This window comes from Neodiprion pinetum, chromosome 4 (genome assembly GCF_021155775.2).
Source record: "Neodiprion pinetum isolate iyNeoPine1 chromosome 4, iyNeoPine1.2, whole genome shotgun sequence".
Classification (NCBI taxonomy): domain Eukaryota; kingdom Metazoa; phylum Arthropoda; class Insecta; order Hymenoptera; family Diprionidae; genus Neodiprion; species Neodiprion pinetum.
The window spans coordinates 41839045-41857427 of record NC_060235.2 but is presented as its reverse complement, the minus strand read 5'-3'; the positions used below and the strand labels follow the sequence as shown (position 1 = coordinate 41857427).

At 42.2% G+C, this 18383-nt stretch overlaps 2 protein-coding genes across 4 annotated transcripts; one reads left to right on the top strand and one right to left on the bottom strand.

The window, feature by feature from the left end:
- Nucleotides 1-392: 392 nt before the first annotated feature.
- On the top strand, nucleotides 393-2330 carry LOC124216120 (probable N-acetyltransferase 8B). Its single transcript, XM_046620274.2, has 2 exons — nucleotides 393-922; nucleotides 985-2330. Exons 1-2 carry the CDS (start codon nucleotides 624-626, stop codon nucleotides 1499-1501), a joined length of 816 nt encoding a protein of 271 aa, XP_046476230.1. The 5' UTR covers nucleotides 393-623; the 3' UTR covers nucleotides 1502-2330.
- On the bottom strand, nucleotides 1976-6269 carry LOC124216119 (uncharacterized). Of its 3 annotated transcripts, none has more exons than XM_046620272.2 (8): nucleotides 6061-6269; nucleotides 5089-5399; nucleotides 3997-4114; nucleotides 3766-3927; nucleotides 3460-3693; nucleotides 3245-3376; nucleotides 2996-3168; nucleotides 1976-2391 (listed from the first exon to the last, which is right to left on the bottom strand). In XM_046620272.2, the coding sequence occupies exons 2-8, from the start codon at nucleotides 5223-5225 to the stop codon at nucleotides 2316-2318; spliced, it is 1032 nt and encodes a 343-aa protein (XP_046476228.1). In that variant the 5' UTR covers nucleotides 5226-5399; nucleotides 6061-6269; the 3' UTR covers nucleotides 1976-2315. The 3 variants fall into 3 exon arrangements, with proteins under 3 accessions (XP_046476228.1, XP_046476227.1, XP_046476229.1); XM_046620271.2 differs by having other exon boundaries at nucleotides 5089-5254; XM_046620273.1 differs by lacking the exon at nucleotides 5089-5399 and having other exon boundaries at nucleotides 6061-6203.
- Between the last annotated feature and the right edge of the window lie 12114 nt (nucleotides 6270-18383).

Below are 18383 nucleotides of genomic sequence, written 5' to 3'. Positions count from 1 at the left end.
ACCGATTTTCCGTGGGTAGTATTTTTTGTTTTCGTGATAACTAACATGCCGCCATACGAATCATCGCGAAAGTAGTCAAATATTAAATTTATTCGGTGATTCCAAAAGAGATGTTACATTTAATCAGTCATCCCAGAACGAATTTACTCCCGATTTCAAGTCAAAGCTGAGCTGATTCTTACAGTAAAGCGCAAGTGATAATCGCATGAGTGGAAAATTATTTGTTATCTTTGACTTTTCATTTCTTAAATTATTCAATTGTACCTTACGCTAGATAGTTCCGTCATGCCTCCTATAATATCCGTTTTATCGGTATGGCAATTGATTATGCTGGTATTGCGTAACGATGCATTTCGTAGAAATTAACCTAACCTAACATGATCTAACATGACCTGACCTGCCGCATGCATTGCATCTCGACCACAATCTATGACTAAAGTATTTGTATGTTATATGTACAATGCATGTCGAATTGTTAAATAAGGAAGAATAAAAGGTAGCGAGACCTGAGGCTTATGTCAAAACCATCGACATATGGAAAGGACTAAACAACGGAGGATCGAATAGTCATAAGTAATTGAATTGTGGTGGAATAAAAATTTGGAGGGTTATATTGTCAAAATATGAGTCACATAGTAGTGATTCGTAGTTACAAACCAAGCGACGAACTGAAATGCCGTGAAATAGCAAAGGACGGTATAATGTCGTCCCTTAACACGGCATTCCTTGGGAACGTATTTAGAGAGGTTACGTTCGAAATGATGATCCTCTGCGCCGCCCTAATGTTCATTTTCTTTGGTGTTCCATTTACAATCTGCATTATGGTTGTACCAATCGTGATCATTTTAATCTACATCCTCACCTACGCGTCCCTCGTGACTAAGTCAATGGAAGTTGATCAAGAAATATCAAATATCCCAAGGTACGTGGAAGTACGAAATTCCATTCGCATGGGTTTGATCTCACGTCATATTTTAATCACAGGATCTACACATCCCACGCATTTTGTGGCTTCTGGGTAGCAGAGGCATTCGAGCCGTACCTAATGACGAGGAATCCGAAAGATGTGCGATATTCGATAATGACCGAGAAGCAGTTCCGTGAATCGAACGTCGATGTTTCATCTCAGACAAAGAAGACGGTAGGCATGATTGCCTTGACAAAAAGTCGGAGAGTCGACAAGGGAGCATGGATCAAGAGGCTAGCGGTCGATCGGCACTACCAGAGAAAAGGAATTGGCGCATGTCTTTTGAATGTCGCGATTCAGTTTGCGATCGATCAGAGATACGGCTCAGTGGAAACTGTAGCTTCTGAATACACGGAAGGCGGAAGAGAATTGTGCTTTAACAGAGGGTTTGAACTCAGGCAAATGTATCATAAGCAAATCGTTGGATCTTTGGTCACTGTTCTCATGTACGAGTTAACTTACCAGATAAAGCCATTGGAGAGAGAGATTGTCATTCCTCCCAAATCGCACGCAAGATCCTTTATGTGTAGTTAGCCAAATCATTATGGAAAACAGAGTGTGACGTATGGAAGCCTGATACTAATACCTTCAAATATGTTAAGCATTTATCAAATGGTACAAGTTGGTGAGCACCAGGTCGACATACCGATTTCAAATGTTCTGCAAACTGTTGCACTGTTCAAATGTTATTTTTGCAACTGGACTCACCAATCGAGTCTTAATTCCTGTGATGAACATTTACATTCCCTTAACGTACCACCAGCATTCACCTTTGTGTCCAGCCTCTGATCATAGTATTATTTTAATAATTACATAGTGTTAGCAGACTATGTAACTACGAGCAGAGAACAGTTCAGGCGGCTATGCCAAAAACATAATCTGCTTAGGTTTACATAGGAGCCATTGCAAATGTGTAAGGTTCTTACAATTTATAGACTTGTCTCCCAAGAGACTAAGAACAGGAAAAAAAGTATTCATTGTCACTTGAGCCGTTTTTGAAACAAACAATTTATAACATGGGTATTATATTTTCGTCCCTAATGAATCTCTTACAATCGTGTAGTTGTACGAGGGCATATATATTGAGCTATTAGTTACAGCTAGTTTGTGATCACAGTATTCTCATGGTTTTCAACCGCTTTGATCTTGTGAGGAAACCGTGTCAGTTATTGGCGACTAAGGCGCATAGTTACATTTTTACATTTTCATACGTAATAACAATGTACATTCTTTGATGTAAAAATACATAGTTTAAGGCCGACAATAATGATTCCGCGTTACCAGTCTTGTATACAGAGCCTTTATGTGTCGATAACCAACGTGCCCATACTTGAAGCAATATATTTTTCTACTTTTTCATCGCCTTCCAGTAATTGTCTATTTCGAATCCTTCCCAATGCTTCACTTTCAATTTCGAAAGGTATCTATAACAAAAACAGGGATTTAATACCATGTTTCTCGAAAGTAGAAAATGTACTTTACATATCATTTCTCGTTCAAAGTTCCTATCAATATTTGAACGAGATTATCAGATAAGACATCTAAATAATGATTAGAGGGTTTTTTTGAGGATTCTGCTGGTTGTAGATTTAACAAATGTGGCAGATATTGGTTGTCCTTATTGCTTGACATTGCTTGAAACAAATATGCCGAGTATGCTTAGGATTTGGACGATGTTCGAGTATACTTACTTATCGGAGATATAAATTTGAAAAACTGGTGATTTCGAAAAATTAATGACGGAGCCAGGAATCGAACCTAATATCTAGAGATGCTTGACCGGAGCCTTACTCCACTAGACCACCTAACCATCCTTTTTCGAAATCACCAGTTTTTCAAATTTACATCTCCAACAATGAATTTTCTCGTAACTAATGATACTGCACATCCGCATATCATTTATTAGACGGCTTTGACCGTCTTGCGTGGCTTCCTATCAGAAGCGTAAGATTCCACTATGTAAACGTTCATCTACATACATTCTTACATCGGGTGCTCAAGAGACGAAAACTTTCTATTCATACTTACTTATCCTTTATCGCAGATAAAACTTGTTTTTCACTTTCCGTTATACCGTTTATCATAACATCAACATTCGAGTGCACAAGTTTTAGACTTTGCATGCCGATTAAGTTTGTGGTTACATCCTCGTACTGCATAGAATACCAGACCGCGAGTTTACCCAATTCGACGTTGTGGCCCTGTGGATTGGAATCATTGCTTTGCATAACTGATGAAAAACAAAATCAAACTTATTTACTGTATGTCACATCACACTTTGCAATATTGTGCGGCCTCTGAGCAGATTTTCTTAGTATCCTCCGAAGCTGGGTGCCAATCGGGTGGACCTTGGCTTGTCAGTAAACCCAAAGCTGGGGCGGCGGCATTGATTATTCCGATGTTGCGTTCCTATTGGAATAAGAGACGCTTGTGAGTGCATCGAATGCTAATGGTCGATATAATCGCCTATTATTTCGTATCGATTATTATACCTTGAAGAAGGGTATGTAACTCAGAAGAGTATCGTCGATCATAGTTAGTCGCGCATAGCTCAGTATACACTGTATTTTGATGTTGCTTTTCTCGATGCATTCCTTCAGGATCGAAACCGGGTACCCGGTAATCCCGATGTATTTCGCCTTTCCGTCCGCTACTTGTCTAGAAAGTTCTGGTAAAGTTTGCGACAGAACGATGTCCAGCGACGGTGCGAACTCAATGTCGTGTACCTGCATAATTAACAATAAGACATGTAAAACGATGAACATGACAAAACTGTCCAAGTCTTCTTGGAGTCTTACTTGAATCACATCGACGTAATCCACCCCGAGTAGCTCTAGGCTTTTGCGAAAACTTTTCCTGGTTTTCTCGATAGAGAAGTCGAACATCTTCTCATAGTCTAGTTCGTATCTTCCCACTTTGGTTGCCACGTAATAGGCTTGCCGCGGAATCCCTTTCAGAGCCTTTTATCAGAATTTGAAATAATATTAAAGACATTCACCCCATGACTAAATTCTGATTAACGTACACACCTTGCCAATCACTCTCTCGGATTGACCCTGACCGTACCATGGTGCAGTATCGATGTAGTTTACACCTTTCCTAAAAGCCTCCCTCACCGCCGCTATAGCTTCTTCTTCATTGTATTTACTGTTAACGCAAAAAAAGAAAATTTTGCTGTAGAATCGTCGTTACTCAGCCAAATCACGAGGCTGCAGTTTGTCACGTTAACGTAACGAATTATCAGGGAAAAAATTATTATGGCGTAATTTTAGAATGACTTCGAAGGAGTTGGCTTTTCGATATAAGAGTATGTTTACTTTATCATGGTTTACTGAATTTCAGATTTTCCCAAAGGTGCAAATTAACGATTTTTCCTAAATGTCCATCGTTACATTAACGTTATCAACTTCATCCTCATGCAAAGTCTAATACTGCTTTAGAATATGCTTGAATGAGGGATTTGGTGCATCGTTGGTTTTCTGCTGATCTCCACTCGACGGAACTTCAATCATCGAAAGCTTCGAATGTATGACTGAATGTCACGTTAACCGGTCTGACTTTCGTTGAAATGAATTTGATTCATGACTTTTCGGCTATTAAGTGTCAAGATACAATTTGGTCAGGAAACACTGTTATTTCATGTTTATGGTCATGCAACGTCATTGCTGAATCACCGCGTGATCATCACATGCGTGAGTGCGCAGTGCATCGTTGCACATGAGCGGTGTGTTGTAGTAGGGAAGATGAATCTTTGATAACATATTGCGCTGTGAGATATTGTACAGTTGAACTTATGTTTGGAAAGTTGGGTCTGATACCAACGCGTAGCTTGGAGGTGCTCTTAAAGTTTCTTATCATATCGTTATCTTATCATAATAATACGAGCTCGTTAAAGGCGAGTGAACTGTTCATGGTTTGACACTGTCTCAAATCATCGGTTGTTTCATGTCTCCCACTATTCTTTAGATGAGGGATATAAGATCAGACAAGACCTTGAAGGATCACATTGGACATATGGTACATTTACATGCCCGTGTCTATATTTGATCGCCTTGCGGTCGACGCAATATGCGCACAGGTAATAAAATGCTATATTATACCGGCAAACAATAAATATTTACCCGTAATGACAGCCGAGCGCACCGCCACCGAAAGATAGCTTGCTGACCAACAGTCCCGTGTTTCCAAGGGGTCTGTATTCCATCTTGTTAACCGCTTCCAAGTCATGGAATCCCTCGACGTATGTTGGCGGAAGCATTTTGTTTTTTTTTTTTCTATTATTCTTTACTGAAATTCACGAGTTACCAGCAATCCCAATCGTGTACACAATTCCCACGAAAGAGGTAAGATCAAAGCATGTTCAATCGCTAGTCGTGCAAGCGTTGCACACGTAGAATCCGCGTCTATTCCGTCAACTTGCGTAAATATCAAACTGTCGAAATATACTAGAAGTGGACGGGAACTAGGAGATAGACAGGCTAACGAATAGTCAAATACGTTGGGTGACCGACGCTAGTTTGTCCTTGAAGTTAATTTAAAGGTACAAGGTGAACTATGATGTATTAATAGGACGTATTGCAATGCGTGTACTATGACTCTATATAAAAATTGCATTGCTGTAATACGTCTCATCGATGAGATTTATTTCTTACTCAGATAGTTTTAAAAATGAATACTTAATGCACCTCAGCTGCTATTTAAATATTCAGGTTAATGACTCCTCATTTAACGTTTCATCGAAGTCATCAAACTGTTTTACTTATCACAGTTGATATAACACTGTGTTATACCGAGCCTTGTAACAACCAGCAATTTGATAACTCATTGCGTATTAATGACCAATCGTTAAAAACCATTCGTTTTGATTTTTGTTATTGTACCAATCAATTGTCAAAAAATACGATTTATAATAGTTATGTTTTTCGCGCCAATATTGAATTCAAATTGAATCGTCTATTGCTGCGATCGTAAGGTACGTAAACCTACCGAGAATAAATGTTGCACTACTATTGAAAATGACCGGAGTACGTCACATTAATGAACGCGTGAAAAAAATAACTTGGCGCATATCAGGCATAGATTATAATACCTACTTGGTATTCTTCTTAAGCTCGTTGATAGCGAACTGATCAAATTTTTTTGCAAGGCAAATGTGCAAGTATGATGTAGATATATGCTCGTCGTATCTCTTCCTCAGTGTTCCTGTTTTAATGTTGTTAACAACGATATAATAAAAACATTATACGATTCGGGGCTTCAAGTTCCATGATCAAGTCCCACTGACCAACTCACGAATAAACGCTATGCGTAATATCATCTCTTGTATCCCCAGTGAAGAATCAGCGTTCCCCACTCATCTGGCAAAGACCAATGGCGTCAAAGCGTGCCGAGAAACACTCGTTCGAAGTAAGGAGCCCCCTGTAGCTCGGGTTTGAAGCTTTCGAGAGTAAAAACGTTATCGCGTATAGGTAATTTTGAGTCATATCCGAAGAGTACGATTGCCACTCGACGGTAATAATACCGTGGTCAATGGACTACGACTTCGTTTTTGTCTACCAGCGATGTGAACACCCAACTCATAAGTAGGTTTCCACATTTCACCTCCCACGCTCCTTAACTCGACTCCAGTTTGCACTGGCGAGATCACTTAACGGTGTCAAGTTACCGGCAGCATGTACAGTGTCAACCTACCAAAGTTTGACATTACCACACAAGTGAGAATATTGCTTTATGACTGGACTCAGAACTCAGCGAAAAGAGTGGTCACTATGAATAGAACATCACCGCGTCACTGGAATTTTCATATGTTAGATTCTTCGCTCCAAATTTTATCATCGAATTGTTGTTAGGGTGATCTTTATCTTATCAAATGGTATTCGAATTGTTGGTCTCTGGTGGAAATGAAAGAAACGCTTAATTGAAGTATTTCTAGCCCTTCTATCAGAGCTCGACAACAACGCTCACAATGGCTCTGCAGTTCGTTACTCGTGTGGTCCCTGCAATTAATTCTAACGACTCTCCTGGGGACCATAAAAAATATTCGTTAACGATTTGCCACCAGTCGTCAGATAATAATGCTAATCAGATCGGCGATTACGCTTGGACGTATGCAGGCATTAAAGTACTAAAATCATTAAAACATTTTGCGTAATAGCTTAAATAAGTTATACCAACGACGATTATTCACGGTCCTGGAGTAATAGATCAGGATCTTTTCAATTTGCAATGTGAAACAACATGTCAGCTGCACACAATCTTCTTACCTTTCGCGAGCCGAAAGTGAGAGAGAGAGAGAGAGAAAGAGAAAAAAAATGAAGGGAAATGTCGTAAGTAAATTTTTTGCTCGAGGTACAAGCTTAAAAAGCGAGCTTTCAAGTTTTCACACACGAACTCCCCTTTATGCGATTCAAGTTAGGAATGAGACTTTAATTATACCTTTGGATTGTTGAGCGATACAACGGAGTTACGGGTATAAATAGAACCCTGCTTACTTTGTTTTTTTGCTTTTTTCTTATTCTCGCCAATTTATTCTCAACGAGTCGAGCTTTCTGTTTTCATTTCATTTTAACGCGATTATTATTTTAATTTTATTCAACCCGAGACGACACCAAAGTTGTACGGATGTATAAAAACAGAGATTCCAACAGTTACGGCCAAGCATTGTTGCAGGAATCGAGTTTACAGCTTTGTTAATTAAACGTTGTACTGACGGTGTCTCTGCTCGTTCACTCTGCCCATAACGAGATCATCACTTCATGGTTCACGATCTCCAGATTACTGATATTCTCAAAGATCCTTATTTCTCAATTCGAAACGAGTTCAGCACGTGCGGTTTTCCCCTGAAAAATAACCCTTGATGGTTAGACGCATTGTAACCGAGCGTTAAGACCAGGGTGTAAACTTGCGTTTGGACTAGAATCGAGATGAAATGTCTACATGCGTGTTTACATTCATTTACATACGGAAGTGGGTTGGTTCGCCAAGCGTGCAGAGTAGACTCAAGGTGTCGACCTTACACCGAAGCCAGGGAGTGAATTTCACACCCCAGGCTCAGGGTACACGACTTTCGAGGGACCAACTTTTTGCTTCGTTATTATATGTACACGTAGCCCTGAGCTGGCAGGCGCAACTCTCACTTCTATCCAGAGCTCCGTTAGCGGTGATAAATTACCTCTTCGACCGCGTGCCACCCTTTGTCCCCCTTTTTCCCGCCACCCTCGGGAACCACCGAGTGTCGCTCTAAATTTGCAACGAAAATCTTCTTCGATGGTTCCCAGACTGCACTTAATGAACCTTGTCCCAAAATGGGCCATTGATGTACACAAATGGTTAATACAGTAGAATACGGTGCTAGCCGAGTATAAGAACAACAAAAAATATTCTAAGTATAAACGTGTGCGCGTTGTAAGACATACTACTTAATCAAAGTTCGTCAAAACGGAGGTGTCAAACATTACACAAATATTTTCTATGTGTTCGTTTGGTGGCTTCAGACATTTTTCTTGGAGTTTAGCATAACCCAGGTACCAAATTTAATGACCGTTGGAATGTGTGCACAACATCCGATTTTCAAATAAGAAAGAGATTTAACACGTACGATAGATTGTGGTACAGTATGACTTCAAGTTTCATATTAAGGTCCCATATACACAGAACAGGCGTTGGGAACCCTTATATTATTAATATACACACCATACACTACCGACTAGTATGCGTTACAATATTGTACAAATGGTGCCCAAATCCCATTTTGTAACTTGGCAGCGTCTTTCAGATTTGATTTCGGATCTCTGGGAAACTGGATGTTTTACTTCCGTTCTTGATTCGTTTATGAGAGTACCTATGGTTTAAGACATTTCACCAAGTATGATATGATAAAGACGATGATGGAAGGATTTGTAAATTCTTCTCACGTGTTTCTCTGTTGAATTGGGCGATCCGTTGGAGATGCTCGAGCCTGTGTAGTGATACGGCGTAAATATTCCGCCTTATTTTCATTCTCTCGTTATCGCCGCCCGCCACTCGCCGACCTACGATTAGCCGTAATAACCGGCTACGAAAGTGTTGTTGCCAAGCATAGCCGAAACCTCGCTGATTATGAAAATTGCCGTACTAGAAGCGGTGCTGTCAAAGCTATGATCGAACCAGGATTAAGGTGTTCTAGAATCCTTACTCATTCTCGACGAAGCCAAGAAAATTAATTACGGTGAACGCACCGTGAAAGACTGCCAGGATTAAAGTTAGGTCGACTCGTTAGGAGACTTAAGATTTCTTCTTTGGCACGATCTTGTGCTTTCACGTCTTCATTAATGCTCTGAAAAAATGGGAATCGTTTTTTTTTAACTTGAATAAAAACTACAAATTTTGCTTTGACAGGCTAGCGTAAATTAATTTTTGCGACAATTCAATTTGAAAAATTCTATGATTTATACTTTGCTTCTGGAAATATTTTCTTACGAATTGACGTCATAGATTTGAAAGAGTCTTTCGTTTCCCTTGAGACTGATTACTCAACGAGAAAAACAATATCAAAGTAGATCGACCCGCCTCTTTGCTTGGAAACATGTAAAAGTCTCGATCTCACCGGTTCTAAACAATTTAAGTGTATAAGGTAAAATTTGAGTAATGGATGACATCAAGAAATAACACCGATATCTCCACGCATACGAATTTTTCTTCAGCCTGCGAAGCATAAGCCACTTTGTCACTTGATAGTGGAAAGAGAGTGATGATGATCGGGCTCGAATAGCGGCGAGGTGTTTGTTTCTCTCGCTCTCTCTCACTCATTCACTCTCGCTAACTCTCTCCTTGTTCGCCCGACAAATTTAATCTGTCCTTGAGTTATTGAACCTCTAGAAATAGAGAGGAACAACCTTGGCTCGAGCCTTGGATATTATCGTCCGTAGTAACTCGTAGGCAGGCTACAGCCCTAGAACTTCTTAGGGTTGGGAAACTCGGCCGAAGCGTTGGCAGGGGTTGCCCGTTGCGAATTAAGTCCATCCGACGTTTCGATAACAACTCTTTTCGTAGGAACCATTTGTGTTCTAAATTATGATGATGCGCGATGAAATTGAGATTACTCAGTTTCCGCTCATCTAAGATTCGATACTAAAAAATTGTTATCATTTTTCTACTTCCGTCGGTTCTACAGACACTCCCATCGTACTGGCGTTTTGAAAAATTTCGACAACTCAAAACTTCACCTGCAGGTAAAAGGGTAACCGATGAACAAATGCAATATTGCTTGAACAACAAAGTATTGCAACTGGTGTTCGGGGCTTGAGATCAAATCTACTTGAAAACATCCCTAGAGTCGTTTCGTTCTGGTTCTCCTGGAGCAGAATCTCACTTAACCGAAATGTCATACAATATACGTGGGCAACACATAACATGTGAGTTTATTCATCCCTGTGCAGGTCATCCGTGAGGATGTTGAAGAAAATTGCAAAGCTTGACCAATTCACGACCGCTTGGCGCGGTGTGTAAGATAATAACAATTTCGCACCAGACTGTAGGGTTTCGCTACACGGCGTATGATTGTGTACATGACCCATGTGACCCTTGCCGAAACCCCTAGAACAAGCCACTTAATCCCTGAGTGAGCTTGTAGTCTTAAGCCGCAAATTAATTTGCGGATAGAGTGATGATCAGAATGATCTGCAAGTGAAACCGAACGGCGACGTTCGCTGGTAGCGGCTGAACCCCATCAAGACCAAAGTCAAAGTCGGTTTCTGGTCAACGAAAAGGTTCCCGGAGTTATCATCATCATCAGAAACACCTTGACGGGGTTGGAATAAAGTGAAATTGCATCGCGTCCTCATCGCCGATGAACGTGGCCGGTAATTCGAGACTAGCAGCAGGATCTCCACGATAATCGCGTCAACTCTATTTTTGGGTTCTAATTCTGCGGAGCCGGTTATCGCCCAGGACACGCGAGTACGCCATTAGCTTGGCGGCTGCGACTTGGACTCGAATTCGCGGGCGTCTCGCTCTTCCATGCGACCCTCTGACCCTGGTGATGACTCGCTACATCCCTTGCCCTTCCAGATCGGCCGATAACCGAACCCAATTATCGACTCTACCTCATTGTCAGTTCAGGTGCAAGAGGGGAATAATGAATGTCCTAAAAACGACGCAGTGGATGATTCCGATGGATCTCTTTCTTTTCTCTCAATGCTGAGAACTTCCAGGAGGGCAAAATGTGCTTCCACATGAGCTTGGATTAGTTTTTGGCATGCAACACAGACAGCTGCTGGGGTTTTCGCTTCATAATAAACCGGACCGTCGGAAAGATAATTAACGTAACATCGTGGATGGCTTGATGCTCCATATTCTGACCTGTATCGGAGATACCTTCTTTAGTACATATTGCAATCCTCGGCCAAGCAGTCAACGCTGATTTACTACTCTTGGTAGGTGTATAGGAATAATGTTCGAACTGTTAATCCCGACATATTGCTCAAATTCTGCACCTGCTTTAGGGACCAGGTGACTCAACTTTGCAAAATGTGGCTTTGAGTGGGGACCTAAGCCTGCTCAAGCTTAAGAAAGTCATGTTGGCGTAGTCTAAAAATTGAAATGATTGATGTTTTAAAATTAGTCAATGCATAATTTTCTTTAGAGAACCTTTTTTTCACAGAACTTTCATACAGTCAACTCTGATATCTAATTGCACATCAGACTGTCTAACTTAACCGAATTTTTTAGTGTCACCTACGTTCAGTCCTTGAAAATTAATTTTGTTCGAAAGTTCGTTGCCACGCGACGTTTATAAATATACAAATTTTGTTCCAAGGATCGGTGCAACAGCTGTTAACGAAGTTGTTTTGTCGCCTTCTTTCCATCACCCCTGGCGTAAAACTTTTAGAAAGTTAATTTTGCTTACCTCGTGACTCGGTTCCTGCAGCACCGTAGAGATTTCGCCTTCTTTTTTCCAAGAATTTTCAGTGCTGTTCCTTCCCTTCCTTCCTTCCTTCCTTCCTTCCTTCCTTCCCTGTTTTCCGCACGAAACACAAACTAATGTCGACGTGGCAGCTATTTCGCCTCGTCATCTTCTCCTCGCTCTCTCTTGTGAAATATAGCGCCTTGCACCCCGAGCTGGAGACACCGGTGGCTATTAATTGCCACGAGTTACTGTAGGCAGCAGAATTCCCGTTCCCGTTTTCGACCCTAGCAGCAAGCTGCAGCACTAAGCACAACTTCTGCACGTTGTTACAAGCTACTCCCCACATCCCCGAGCCATTTCCGGTTCACAGTCAGAGCGCTGCGGAATGCTAGCGAGTCGGTTTAATCTCTGTGTATATATGTGCGATATTAAGGTTTTGCTCGATCGTTCGTAAAAGTTTTATTGGATTATTTCATGCCGCCCGGTTCATGGCCTAGTCGTCGTGCTTCCACTCTTTTATCGTAGCTCTGCGGGCCGCTTTAACTGCCTTGCAGTTGTCCGGAAGGGATGTACCGTCATAGCATTACACACTGTTGTTTGAACAGTTGGACAAAAAATACCGATTTCTGTTTAACACCGTGTCATCATAGTCTCGTGTCTCAAGAACTGATGAATACTTTTGAGGTACAGTACAATTGAAGATTGATTAATGCCTGCTTGAAGTCGTTTTCTAAGATGGCGTTATTTTTTTAATCTGCTTACGGACATTTGAAAGACATGTCGAGAACTTGGACTACTGACAAAAATAGAAGTTTCAGTTTTGGGTACATCTCGGTGAAAGTGTGCAGGTCGTGAACTTTGTCAGAAGAACAGACTTCAGCCTCTTCCGCATTCAAGACGTATTAACAGTAAGAGAGAGAGAGAGAAAGAGAGATAGATAGAGGCGGAGAGTGAGAGAGAGAGAGAAAGAGAGAGAGAGAGAGAGAGAGAAATAGAGAGAGAGAGGGAAATCTCTGAAAATTAGTCAGAGCCCGCGCCTTCCAGAGGTGTAATGCAATGTACCGTCTTAACGGAGGTGTGAGAGCCGTTGGGATTCGTTGGTGGAACGAGTCGCAGCAGAGTTGGAAACGTGCGAAAATGGAACCATTAACCAGGTGGTCCCCTCGGTACTGTTGGGTCCCACCCCTGAGATCTCGACAAAGAGCTCCATCCCTGCAGAATTGACTCCAGCTCTCTCTTGCCTGTTCGTATCATCTTCTCGTCCTGTGATAATACAAGACTTTGCCCACGCGGGAAGACGCAGAGTTCTGTTAGTGTGCGAATAAACAGGATCATCCCGAGTTTAGGGATTTCTCTAAAGGCTTCTACCCGTTGACAGCTGAAACTAGACCAAGAATTATCCTGGAGGTGTTTGATACAGCCGATTCACTAGTTGGAAACGAATTCGCGGTTATCCTTGGAAGCAAAGAGGTGTTCTTCCAGAACTTTGACCCCTCAGCACCGATGCAATAGCATACTTCGTGCATTAAGAAGAAGACGTCCTTCTCCCTTGTTTGCGGGCACGTCAGCACGTGAGAGCTTAATGGCTAAAAAGAGGTTGGGAGTCGTCACGTACATTCTGTATTTTGGTGCCGTGAGGCTTACATACCTTCTATATGTGTAAGAGGTAGCAGACAGCCACTACTGGATGTAACAGATGAACAGAAGATAACTGGATGAACGCATAGTGGAGCTCGAGCCATCTACAAAGTTGTTTTAAGTCTTACTCGCATGTAGCACAGGTAGGCATCGCGTGATTTGAATTGCAAATTCCGTGCCCCCTGCAGCAGGAAGGAAGCTAGGTTAAGAGGCCTTGGAGGGTGCGGGCCGGCCCAGGCAGAAGGAGGACTCGAGTGCTATGCGCCAGGATGCACCACTGTGCACCTCACCCCTAATTCAATTCCCTCCCGTTATTCGGGTCGTTTCAAAATGTATCTCCTCGTTTCGACCGCATGCATGTGCCGATTTTTCATGGTACCTAAATCATTCCACCAGCCTTTTCATCCATTCAGACATAGGGAATGGGGAATGTGCAACAGAGTTTTATCAACCTCATTCACGGTCTGGACGCTAAAAGTATACGGAGTCAAAGTAAGTTTTTCCCTTCCTCTCCAGCGTCTTCAGTCGACTTTTAGGGGTCGTTTCAACATTTTTTTTTCTGTCGGCTGTTGAAATTTTTATCACCACGATATTCCTGCTCTGGGCATTAATGCATTCAGCGTGAAAGTTATCTGCCCTTTCCGTTTTTGTCCTTGCTTCATCGAGTTTTCATTTTCAACCCCCGTATGGGCGGCACTTGACCAGTAAACATAAACTTTGACTCGGGGTGGCCGAATGGAAGAATGTACCCGCCTGACGCAATTTTAAGCCGGACTTTCCCGCAGATCAGGGACGAATGATCAACGTCGACGAAGCACGCAACCCCAGAAGACATTGCGGTCCGCGTTCACCTTATACGATTCGCTTGAATTACAAGCGCCCGCATTTACGCTGGTAGAATGTTAGGATCGCGTTCTAAAGGAAGACGTATTGCTGAAGTTCGAATTCATGTTTTTGTTCCAAAGTGGTGGCTAGTCGACCCTGGAACTTTTACTCTTTCAATTTTCCCTCATTCAATCGAAACAATGTCCACAGCACAAAAGTTATTTTTTTTTCTTTCTAAATTTCAAATCCACGAATTGTTACACATACATTAGGGTGTTATAAAAATAATTTGCAAATTTCCATCGTGGCACCCTCTAAAACGTTTGTTTGGATTAAGTGAAAGATTCTCTCCATAGGTGAATGTTCTACCTTACGTCTACGAAGTTCTAAAAAAGTGAAAAGTCGAATGAGCGCTATATTAGACGTCATGTAGGAAAAACACATTATTTTTTCGTGCAACACCCTAGTATACATACAGTACAATTTTTAGATCTTCAAGCAATCCCGTTATAGCAGTAGTATAAACTCGACGAGATATCAGCGCGAGGAAGAAACGTTTGGAAAACAGAATTAAACAAACATTGAACCGTGTCTTATCGCGACAGAGATTTTCAGTGAGCGTCTTATCTGTGCTCTGTAACGCGATTACATTACAGCTTATCTATTCGCGCATATACATTTTTTTTATTCCTTCGAACAACTGCTTTGGAATTTAATTGCGAAACGATGAAAAGTCGACGTGTATTTTGCATTAAAGTGCAGTTACAATGACATGGAATATCGAATCGAACGACTCCAAGGACTAAAACATTCGACGAGACGTACATTTTTCATCATGTTTTCCAATTCGCTGAATCGCCAGTAAGAAAACCCGTCGACAATAGTTTGTCGGTCCAGTTTCATCAATTTTTATCATCAACTTTCTTTCCACTCGCTGCTCCTGTTACTGCGACAGTCCTTTGTGAGTTTCAAGCTGCAAGATTGCGGGCGCCTGTGTATCTTGGTGTATGTATTAACAATTTTCTGCGCGGGACGAACCCACTCCTCCATAGACTTCGATACGTGGGGGGTTTCGATTTGAAATCTGTAAAATCTTTCACCGCTCACCTCTCGCCTTGTAGCTCTGAAAAACGGCGCAAGGTCGAACAACCCCCTTGGTACTGGGTGGCCCAGACGAGGTGAGGGGTGGTCGCCCGGTCGATCGTCGATGAGGCTTGACTTGATTCGTTTCGTTTCGTTTCACTGGCGGTCGTTTATTGGCGACGGCAGTCTGTCGGAGGAGTCGACTGATGGAAATTCTGGGATGAAAAAATCGCCCGGTGGGATTCGGTCGAAAGTTCGATACTGAAAGGAAAGATCCGCGAGCCCGAAATGCCAATGATGGTCTCTTACAAATTTTTTTATTCGTTTCAGGTTTCGAAACGTTGTTCGTTCTGCGGGCGAATGACGCCAGAATAACTCGTTCAAGGTTCGCCTCGAGGGAAATGAGGTGAAAAACATTGTTCACAAACTCCTGGTTGTAATGCTGGTAGGTGGTAGCGCTTGCGATGCCTCTCGGGGTCGCCTCCAGTCGCGGAGTGTTTGGTGGCAGCGGTGGGATAAGCGAGTGGGTTTCACGGCATCTGCACCCGTCGACTCTCGACCGCCAATTAGCTGGTGCAGGGGGTCGATCATTGATCGGGTATTGAATCGCTTCGTAACTGAGCGATTATGTACACCGTGGATCGGCAGTTCACTTGCTTTCGGTCTCCTGCGTCGGGAATTAGAGGGCGAAGTTCGCCTTCTTGAAAATGTTCGGTAATCACGTGAAAGTTGTTGGTTTCTGAGGTGTTTTTACGGTACGGTAGATGACTTATGTATCCATGTGCAGTAATTTCTGTCGCTATACAGTCGCTAATCGTGACCCCGATCACTTGCTTGTAGCTCCGGCTGATTCGAGATGCTGAGCGTAAATACCAAGTTGGATTGCATTGTTTCGAAGTAATTTTTCGCTGCGCTCACGATCGATTGGCTATTTGTGAGGGAAACGCGAGGGGAACGCGAGATACGTAATTTCCTAAGTGATACGACCATTCGGTGTGTCTCTACGACACTACGATGGTGAAAAAATGGCATTCACGATACGGGGACCCAGCAAATGAAAACAGCCGATTATTCTTATTGCGCAAAATTGCGCCGTTCTGTTTGCGGAAAACTGAATGTCAATACCCTGGTGCCTCTGATATCGTCGACGTATTTTCATAACGAAACCCCTACGGATTGCCCAGGGACCACAATCGCAGGCACTCGCCCTTTTACCTCTTTATTGTGTCCTTCGAACGTTCTCTTTGTGTCGACAGGATGTATCGAAAGCCTGTGGGAGTATAAGCTCGTGGCATCGAGTCACTTTCGTGGATATCTTCATGAATAATAACATAAAGCATGATGTTGTTGAGAATATGATTTTTCAGACGTTAGCTTTATGAAAAGAGTGTGGGAGTATAAAAAGTATTTGCACCTGATGGGAAACTTTCTATTGTTAATGTTTGAAATCCCTTCAAAATTAAATAGAAGTTGCTCTCGAATATCTTAGAAATTATTAAACTGCAATCAGAAACGATTATATCTAACCTATGTAATCTCCAACTAAAACAGGAGCACCGTTTCAAGAGTCGACGGATTTTCGCCACTTAAGTAACATTTGTCTAATTGCCCTAATGGCTGACAAAATAACTCAAAATGTTGGATAAGTCGAATATTTATCGATGTGATATGTATAACAGAGCATTTATGAAAAGAACAGAGAAGCTGACTGGTCAATTCGGAAATCAATGGTCTGTTGAGACTGCCTAAACAAACTCCAGTGTTTTGAACTGTTTTTACCAGTCAATTAGGTACAGTGTAGCGATACAACAAAAATAATTAATAATCGACCGATCCAGTAGTAACATTTCGAATTGAGACGATGGGTGCAGACTTCAAATTCGAGGGTATCTGACGTCATACTGAACTTGACTTTTCATTAGATGACCTTGTGACGAAGACCAAAAATTTAGTTATGGTACTGAAATATAACGGATCCCAGAGAGAGAGAGAGAGAGAGAGAGATGACATGTATTTTACCATAACAATGTTGGCAAATGCAAATGTACAGGAGAGAGATAGATGCTTAAAAAATAGATACATTTGGAGGGAATAGAAAATATTTACATCCAGAAGATAGATCGATATAAATACAAAAATACAAAGAGAGAGGGAGAGAAAGAGAGTTGCGCGGCTTTCTCAGCGTTCATCCGCGGCCCGCGTCGCCCCTGCTGGAATAGCGATTCCCCGCCAAAGGGTGGCTCCGGGTAGCAGGCTCGATTGCCCGACCACCAGTGGGGGTAAGAAGACGCGGCGGCGTGCCAACGCCACCCCCGGTGTCAGGTACCTCGCCACGCGGTCGCCCCGCGAGTAGTCAGTCTCGTCGAAAACATACCTACGCCAAATTCGACGGAATCGCTGAGACCAGTCCGCGTTCTCGCCGTTTTTAACGGCATCACGGTATTCCAGTTGTTGTGTAGTTCAGTCTTTTTCTTCACGTCGATTCTATTGACATTTTGAATATCGCTGTTGTTGCTACTCCTGGTGTCTCTCCAATCACGCGTCTTACTCGCTTCGTTCTTCGCGGGATTTTACACGAGTGACAGAGAGTTGCGGAGTGTCGAGTTGTCCTCGCTAAACCTGCCCGAAAAGGTACGGAATCACAAGCAAGACTCGTAAGCCAGCCAATCTTCGGCCAATTTACACGCATTTCACGATGAGTCATGACACTCCAAATTTAGTGAGGAGATCTGAAATGACTGTCAAAGTTGAGAATGATGTTTTCCGCACACCACGTGTAGTAGCTTTTATAGTCATAATCATCACTGCCATTGACACGATCATCGCACTCTTCATCTTAACCAATGTCATCTCCTTCGCACTTCACTTCGGAACTTATGATGCTAATGATAAAACCACTTAGTGACTTTCCGCATGTCCTGCTCTTCATTCCTCCATTCCATACTTGAGAGAGCCACTATAAGTTCATGTATCGTCATTATCGTA